The sequence below is a fragment of the Gekko japonicus genome, unplaced genomic scaffold (genome assembly GCF_001447785.1).
Source record: "Gekko japonicus isolate JY-2015 unplaced genomic scaffold, Gekko_japonicus_V1.1 scaffold3595, whole genome shotgun sequence".
NCBI classification, from domain to species: Eukaryota; Metazoa; Chordata; class Lepidosauria; order Squamata; family Gekkonidae; genus Gekko; species Gekko japonicus.
The window spans coordinates 119,774-129,338 of NW_015173792.1; the positions used below are offsets into that span (position 1 = coordinate 119,774).

Consider the following 9,565-nt stretch of genomic DNA (forward strand, 5'->3'; position numbering starts at 1 on the left):
CCCCAAGGACCAAGAAGACAGAGCATCACTTGCCCCAGAGCCCCTAGCTATACCTTGTGGCTAATAGCCACTGATGGACCTCTGCTCCATATGCTTATCTAATTCCCTTTTGAAGCTGTCCATGCTTGTAGCCGCCACCACTTCCTGTGGCAGTGAATTCCATGTGTTAATCACTCTTTGGGTGAAGAAGTACTTCCTTTTATCCGTTCTAACCCGACCGCTCTGCAGTTTCATGGAGTGCCCACGAGTTCTTGTATTGTGAGAAAGGGAGAAAAGTACCTCTTTCTCTACCTGCTCTTTCCCATGCATAATCTTATAAACCTCGATCATGTCACCCCTCAGTCGTCTTTTCTCCAAGCTAAAGAGTCCTAAGCGCTTTAACCTTTCCTCATAGGAAAAGCACTCCCCACTGCACAAACCCGTGTTCACTGTCCTTTTGTGACCTTGGGGAAGGGCACAGTGGTAGTGTATGGCCAGTTATTGCACAGTGTCCTAGCTATACTGTGTCCCTAACATTTTGTAGTGACTGCACAAGTTATGATTAAATCCAGCTGTGTAGTAGGCAGATTTTTATTCACATGAGGGAAACTGAGAGGAATCCTAACAGTGCAATCTTATGCATGTTTATTCAGAAATCAGTTCTAGAGCGGGCTGCTCCCGACAGGCCTTGTTCTTCTTAGTTTCTTTTGGAGTCCCCAGGGTCCTAGTGTCCCTTGGGGGTCCCACCAATCTCCTGGATGGAGGTAGGGCAGCAGGAGAATTAACTGGATGTCTCATCTACGGCGGTGAACGAGACAGTACCGGTTCATCTCGACATGGGAACGAATGAAAGGAGCAACATGGTTCCGCCATGATTGCAGGGTTGTGGCCGCTCTTTTTAAAATTATGGATTTGTAACTTAATTAAACAATAAAGTCAAGAACGTGAGTAAAACGCATTCTTCTCATAAAAATTGGTGAAGACCTCCAGTAGAGTGCCTTGTAAATGCTCTAAAGGTGGAACCAACGCGGCTGAGAAAATCTTCTGAACTAAGAGACGAAAATGGCGCTGGCAGGCGAAAACGTGGAAACTTTGGAAGGAGAATCAGTGGTGTTTGATTTAGAAAATACGAGAATTGATCAAATATCGCTGGAACTTAGAAATAGGAATTTAGAAAATTCCTATTTGATGAAGTAAAACTGGCAGTTGAAAAAGCATGTAAAAATGCCTGTAAAAATGCCTTTGAACGTTTAATGAAAACAAATGTGGATTGGACTAATGAGAAGCACCCAGTGCAGACACAGGATATTTCCGAAAACCTTGAGGGGGAATGAGTTTATACCCAAGAAAAGGGAAAACAAGTCATATTTGCAGTACTTGAGGATTCAACGTGTGGCACAAAGAGCCTCCCTTAAAAGCACTGATAGGTTAGTGAAAATGAACGTGGAATGGACTAATGAGACCAATGAGACGCACCCATCGCAGGCACAGGATATTTTTGAAAACCTTGGGAATGAACGAGATTACACCCAAGAAAAGGTGAAAGAAGACATATTTTCATTACTTGAGGATTCAACGTGTGGCGCAAAGACACTCCTTAAAACCTCTAAGAAGGCAAGACTGTTAAAAAGAGGCATGGGAGAACAACCAAACAGAAGAGAGCAGGGTGGCGAAAAAGAAAACACGTAGTTCCTCAGTGAAAAGAACTAGCAACAATAGAAAACTAAAGAGGAAGCTGGAAAAGCAGATGAGGAAAAAAATGCAAACAGAATACCATGAATATAAGGAAAAAAACATTAGTTATCATGAGGAAATTGGTTCTAAAAGTACAGCAAAGATTGGGTGTATTTAGCAGTAGTACAATTTATAGTTTATCAGTTCAAGGCATGGTATGGTAGGAAATAGGTATTGAGCACTAAGTAGTAGATTAAGGTAATAAGTGATAAACAATATGAAAAATTTTAGTGCCTATAAAGTGTTTAAAATCACAGTATTATCTTAGATTGGAACGCTGGAAATTTACAATTATGTCCTGTTTTTTGGACTGTTCATTTAAAACTTACAATTATTATTATTAAGATGTTTATATATTTAAAGGATGGCAGGATACTTGCTACTTGATACAAGGTTAAAATAAATACAAAAGAATGTAACAAGGTAAAAGGTTATAAAAGGATAAAGGTACATAGATAGTACTGATATGCCTAGAGTTATTTTTTGGTGTAGTAGTTAAAAGCTAAATTGTGTTAAAAACAAATAGGGACATGCGGAAATGAGCGAGTGAGTAATAGAAATATAAAGAGAGAAGTTTTGGGTATTGAGTGGAAATGAAACAGTGGTAGTTGTAGCTGTATTAGTTCTGAGAAATGGGCAAAATATTTAAGTTTCCTAATTATGAGGGATTTGCTTTAGAAAGTACAGGAAAATAAGATTTGGTACAACCGGTAATAGTATAGTTTGCATTTATTGTGTTTAAGCAAGAATATGTTAGGAAATAGATATGTAGTATAGAGTAGTAAAATTAGGTAATATATATTGAATGATAGAATTCTTTTTACTGCTCAGCGGCAGTTTACGCCAGTCGGGAGCCCCCTGCTCCCGGCGAAGATAGACTTGGCAACCCTAGTAATATATATTGAATGATAGAATTCTCTTTACTGCTCAGCGGCAGTTTAAAACAATGGTAGTTATAAAAATTGGAATGCTGAAAATTTGTTTACCATGGCTTGCTTTTCCTCGGGTTATTTAGTGCCAACCTATAAGCATTATTAGTACCTTAATTTAGTTTTTGGATAGATAAAGGATGGTAGGAGGCTTGTGGTTTCAGTATAGAAAAGAAGACATTGGAAAATCCCTGCTTATTGCTTTGAACATTTTTGGCTATGTTGTTGCTTTTTATTTGAAACTAGAGAAAGGGAAATGTAATATGTTACTTGTATAGAAGTAAGTAGTAGTAGTTACAGTAAGCTGGAACTAGGGGTTGATATATAGATGGAATAGGAAATTGATGGGGACATGTGTTAAATTCAAGTTGGGGACAAAATTGGGGACAAAATATATTATGAGGATATAGTAATATTTGGCTGTTTTCTTTCTTTTTATGGTACAATGCTTTGTTGTATGAAGCGATATGAAGAGATATGTTCTTTTTTTCCTCTTTCTGTCTTTCTAAGTTTTGGGAAATTAATAAAAATATTATTTAAAAAATAAAAAAAATAAATCAGTTCTACTGAGTTCAGTGGGACTTATTCTCAGGTAAGTGAACAACAATATTTACCCAAAGTCAGTTTGCAGAATCTCTGCTAGATAGATGTATTACTTTGTTTATTCTCAGGTAAGTGAACAACAATATTTACCCAAAGACAGTTTGCAGAATCTCTGCTGGATAGATGTATTACTTTGTTTAATGTAGACAGCACCACAACAGAGGGTGTGCTTAACCAGGTCCCAGACAGCCATTTGGAATCTGTGTGTTTGTGACTCAAACAGCTCCCAGCAGCCCCAGTATGCCAGGGCTTCTCTTCAAACAACAACATAAAAACAGTGCATTGTGCCAAGGCTTGTACCATATCTAGAAAGTAATGGGGGAGACTTGTATACACACACATTCAGAAGTAAGATCCACAGAGCTCAGTGAGACTTATTCCCAGGTAGCTGTGCACAGGACTGCAGCCTGGAACATATCACACTGCATTATATGGGTCCAGAACTGTACAGTCCAAGGTCTTTGCTCTCTGTGTGAGATCTCTTCTCCAGCCTTTAAGTGCAGATTCCAGAGACTAAACTTGTGCATGCAATGCAAATGCTTTACCACTGTGGTTTCAAGCTCTTGCCTCAAAAATGGCAAATATACCACCATTAGTTCTTACTAAATTTGCTATTCTTGTTTCACTGCTGTAATACACTACTTCTTTCAGACAGGGATTTTAAACCAAGCAAGCCCACCCCATTTTTAAATAGCAGATATTTTATTAAAAAACACTATACCAATTTTTATAAAGATACTATGCATCTATCTACAACTTCTGGTACAAGTTGAGCACAGAAGAACATAAACCTTCTCCAGAAGTGCTTCCTTCTGGATCTCAGTATTCAACACAACCCACCAACCTCACTGCTGCAAGTAATAATGGCTGGACCATCATGATACTTTCTACTAACCAGCAACCACTATTTTTGGACCTCTGTATGAAAGAAACAGCAAACTCTACAGAGTACATTAGACTGTCATGAGAAGCACTTGTTTTAAGCTTAGAATTGTTGTAACTTGAATGGATGCAAACAAATGTAACATTCCACATATTATCAAACTCTGAACTTGTTAGGCAGTTACTTAGCTCACAACAAAGCCAATAATGAATGGCATGAATACAGGATGGTGTTAAGAGAATACTCTGCACTAGTCTCAGAAATATAAAAGATCTTATTTAGTCTAGTGCTGAGAGAACTTCATTTCCAGTGCTCACCTAGATCTCTATAAACTGAGTTTTCAGATTTCATAGGGTAAGGTGAATGGCTACATTTGAGAGAGTGTAAACACACAATCACTTTAAAGCCAAAAAGACATTCAGCTGCTGATGAGAACAAATGCAAAAGTAAAGTCAAAGTTGTACAGCACACATAATACTTTGGAAATGACAAGCTCTAATTTGGTGTAGTGGTTTGGTGTAGTTGGTTAAGTGCCAGTTTGGTGTAGTGGTTAAGTGCGCGGACTCTAATCTGGGAGAACTGGGTTTGATTCCCCACTCCTCCACTTGCACCTGCTGATGTGACCTTGGGTCAGTCACAAGCTCTGGCACAGCTGTCCTTGAAAAAGAACAGTTTGTGTCAGAGTTCTCTCAGCCCCATCCACCTCACAGGGTGTCTGTTGTGCGGAGGGGAAGGGAAAGGAGTTTGTAAGCCGCTCTGAGACTCCAAGTGAAGGGCGGGGTATAAATCCAATCTCCTCTCTTCTTCTTCTTCTTCTAATAGGGAGGCAAGACACAGCACAAGCAATTGGGGGCTGCAGAGCAAAGGCTGACTGAATAATATCCATTAAGTTTCACTAAAAGTCTAGTCTGACTGAATAATATCCATTAAGTTTCAATGAAAGTCTATCAACATAACCATCATTCCAGTTTACGTCCCAATGACAAATGCTGAAAAGGATGAAATTGAAACCTTTTATGCAAGCATCCAAGAAGAAATTGATCCTACATTTAACAATATGTGCTGATAATCACAGATGACTGGAATGCAGAAGTAGGAAACAAAGAAGAGTCAAATATTGTCAGAAAATTTGGACTAGGGTTACAAAATGAAGAAGGGGAATGACTCATAGAATTTTGTGACGCCATCAATTTGTTCATTGTAAACACATGCTTCGGGAAACTGAACAGACATAATATACATGCACATCACTGGATGGCCAATACAGAAATCAAACAGATTACATAATAAAAGTGTACCCATGGGTACTTTAAAAAAAACCAAAAAAACAAAAGAAGCAAGAATATGTGAATAAACTGTTGGAGACGGCTGAAAATGACAAACTGTCATCGTTGATGAGAGGGACAACAGACCCAACATTTCAAAAGACGTGGAAAAAACTGGTATAATATAAATGCAGTTTGTATGTATGTATGTGTATAATATGAAAAATAATAAAAGTGTACCCATGGGTACTTAAAAAAAAAGAAATCAATCAGATTACGTAATGGGAAGCAGAGGATGGAGAAGCTCCATGCTCTCCGCTAAAACAAGACCAGCTGCCAGCTGTGGTACAGGCCATGAACTGTTAATATCAAAAATTAAAATAGAGCTGAAGAAAAACACTAAGACAATCTTAGTTCCAACACATAATCTAAATAACATTCCTGATGATTTTACAGACTGTGTAAGTAACTGTTAACATTACTACATTCAACTGAATGTGAACCAGAAGAACTGTGGGTTGAAAAAAGACATTAAGGAAGAATGTGCAAAGACTATTCCAGTAGCCAAAAGAAATGAAAAGCCTCAATGTATGACTGAGTAAACTAGTATAAATACAACCATGATATCTTTATGTCTAGATGGTGGATCAAGGAGAATAAGCAAGTTTTAGATTCAGCGGTCACAGACACTTAACATAAGCCAGGGGAAAAACACACAGGTCCAACTCCAGAAGTTAGTCAATGTTCTACTGCTTTTATTATATATTTGTTGTGCTCGACCATCTCAGCTGTTTTTATCTTACCTGTGTATTCTGGGTAGCAAATTGTTAGTGGGCTCCGTCGTATCTTTTCCTCAAACAGATCTTTTTTGTTCAGGAAAAGAATGATTGATGTATCTGTAAACCATTTGTTGTTACAAATGCTGTCAAAGAGTTTCATACTCTCGTGCATCCGATTCTGGAAGGGGGGGTCGGGGGGAGAAAGTTCCCATTAAAAAAACAGTACTGACATAACTTAGTGGAGTGGATTCAACCTTCCTCCAAGGAGCCTTTCTCCAACATAAAGTCATTTGAATTAAATGTCCCCTCTAATGAAACAGCTACTTAAGCTGGAGGAAGGCTTCAAACTTTACTCAGTAGAGTAATAGGATTCAGCCCAGTAACTATACAAAGCTGCAATAAACAAAATTACTAGCATAAAGAATCTGAATAGTCAAAGCTGATTTTCATATAGGAAAACATTCCCAACCCTTTGGACAAAGATCAAAATTTCCTCCACTTCAGCTGCACAAAGAGGGCCCCTAACTGCCTAACTTTTCAGTTATCACAATTAGGTATTTTCCCAAAAAATGTAATCCAAATGCCTTATTTCCTTCACTGCTTATCAAGTCCTACCTTCATTTGCAGACTGAAGCCTGAGTCAGAGGAATGGGGGATTTTATCTTCTATAGTATTGCAGCTTCAGAAATGCTGTTGCCTACTCTCACGGCAGGAAACTTGAGAAAGCATAAAGAACAGGCTGTTTCTATGCCATTCTGAAGCCTGGTTACCATGAATAATTCTCAAGGCAGTGAAACAGCAAAGAAGTCATTTGGATTAAGTGTTCACAACTACACAAAGCTTACGGTTGATTTCACATTTTATAGCATATAACCAGATATTAACTCTATAGCAACATACCATTTCTTCATCCTCCGCAAGGACAAGGTCATAATCACTGAGCGCTACGCAGAATATAATTGCTGTTACACCTTCAAAGCAGTGGATCCATTTCTTGCGTTCTGAACGCTGGCCACCAACATCAAACATCCTGGCAGAGAGAGAAACAGCTTGAAGACCATTCTATACCAAAATGAAGGAAAAGGTAAGCTTGCTCAGTGCTGCTAAAAACACATATTTTAATAGCCTTCGCCACTTGCAGTGCCTACAAGACTCACATTCACAAGAAGAACACTATTGGCATCAAGTTTTATTCCAAACTATAGCATTCTAATTATTCCTACCAGAAATCATTTCCATAAAGTGGCTTCTAATCAGCTCTGATTGTAATCTATAACCAAGTGCTGCCAGATGAATCAGCTGACACTATTAGGTCAAGTTCCCCTAGCAGTAACTTGTTTACATGAATGCACAGCTCCCAGGATACCCTGCCTCCAAGACTCTATTTAGTTCCGCTGTATTTGGCAAGCTAATGATTCAACAGTTAAGAACCTCCACCATTACTTGAACACGGAGAGTAAATTCAGTTATGATATTTAATGATCTGATAATGTGAAATTGTCACAGCATCAGTCACCACAGATCTCTCAAGTATTTCAGGCTACAGAACAGCAGTGGAACTGAGATTATACACAACAATCATTTTGACTGTGTCCATGTAACCAAGCTTAATCTGAAGACATAAACTCTCTTTTCATCAGAAATTTAGAGGACACGTACTGCCAGAGATTTTACACAGATACAGTTAACTGATGAAACCTGACATCAGAAGGCACAACTTGGTAACCAGTGAAGAAGGTAAGTGAAGATTTCACTTAAGAGTAGCTAACTTTTCAGACAAAGGCATTTAATGAAGGGAGCTGTGATTCTTGAAAGCTTATACCCCAAAAACCTTGTAGTTCTCCAAGATGCTACTGGACTCAAAACTAGCTGTTCTACTACAGACCAACATGGCTATCCACTGAAACTATTCAGAGAAACACTATGTCCTTCAAAACATCTATGCATTTCCAAGTATTCTCCCCCGCAAAAAATAAATTAATAAAGGCCAAACACACACATAGGATGCTACAACACAATATGAAATTTAAAATATTTATATCCTATGGTGTCCATAAAAAATTCCCAAGGCAGTTTATCATAATTATATGAAAGCTATAAAGCATAATGCATACAATCATGAGAAGAGAAGAGAAGAGATTGGATTTATACCCCGCCCTTCACTACGCAAAGGAGTCTCAGAGCGGCTTACAAACTCCTTTCCCTTCCCCTCCCCACAACAGACACCCTGTGAGGTAGGTGGAGCTGAGAGAACTCTGACACAAACTGCTCTTTTTCAAGGACAGCTCTTATCAGAACTATGGCTTGCCCAAGGTCATCCAGCCAGGTGCAAGTGGAGGAGTGGGGAATCAAACCCGGTTCTCCCAGATTAGCGTTCGCGCACTTAACCACTACACCAAACTGGCTCTCTTACTCGTATGCAAAGTGGATGTGTTCTCTAAGACTGTCATTTAACAGACCTGGGATCTATGTACCTGAAGGACCTCCTTGTCCTATATAAGACAATGTGCCAACTACCTTTTGCATAAATTCCTCCTTTCTCTTCCATACACCCCCCCCAATGTGCTCCTGCCAGTTCCCAGACTTTTCTATCCCTGCCCCCGTATTATGGAACAAATTCCTGTAGGTGGTCAGTAAGGCTTAATCTCTGATGACTTCGACTGGACTTGCAAGTCTGTCCTTTTCCAGTAGGCTCTCTTGATACTATTTTTAAAAAACTGGAGTGAATTTATCCTTTAAACAAGAAATCAATGCATTATCTGCTGCTCCACTTAGAGTCTGTACTTTTATATTGTATCACTGAGTTAGATTAAATGTTTTAGGCATTGTGATCATGTTTGTAAGCTGCCTTGGGATAATTCAAAAAGGCAGGATATAGATATTTTAAATTAATACATAAAAACAGAACAGAATTATAGGTAATTATAGAAATATAAATTACTACCACCACAAACTACAACAAGATCAGCATCTCCCAGTGGAGACCTAAAGGGTTCATATGCTACCAAGGCTAAAACCAACACAAAATACAATACAAGAAAACCACAATACAAGAAATAGCCTACTTGCTCAAGAAATATTCAAGACAAATGTACTGAGAAAGAAGGAATTCTCTATTAAGAGAGAGATGCTATTCACGTTGAAGGATTTAGTTATCCTTTAACTGCAGTAATATCTGAAAAGGAAAGATTTCATGCCCTCAACAATCGTATCAGAGAAACAAAGTTACATTCTTCACCCGTAGAAAACAGCTATATTGAAAGCAGAAGTCCCTCAATTCTACACTTATTTCCTTTTGGAATAATAATAATAATAAGAAGAAGAAGAAGAAGAAGAAGAAGAGGAAGAGGAAGAGGAAGAGGAAGAGGAAGAGGAGGAGGAGGAGGAGGAGGA

At 38.5% G+C, this 9,565-nt stretch overlaps 1 protein-coding gene across 1 annotated transcript in view; it reads right to left on the reverse strand.

The window, feature by feature from the left end:
• Window positions 1-5,097: 5,097 nt before the first annotated feature.
• GNAI3 (guanine nucleotide binding protein (G protein), alpha inhibiting activity polypeptide 3) overlaps window positions 5,098-9,565 on the reverse strand; it is a gene marked incomplete at its 5' end in the record, with an annotated part of 14,347 nt that continues 9,879 nt past the window's right edge. Inside the window, 3 exons of the mRNA XM_015423554.1 lie at window positions 5,098-5,117; window positions 6,197-6,350; window positions 7,073-7,202. Coding sequence (XP_015279040.1) covers window positions 5,098-5,117; window positions 6,197-6,350; window positions 7,073-7,202 — 304 coding nt within the window. The remainder of the gene's footprint in view (window positions 5,118-6,196; window positions 6,351-7,072; window positions 7,203-9,565) is intronic.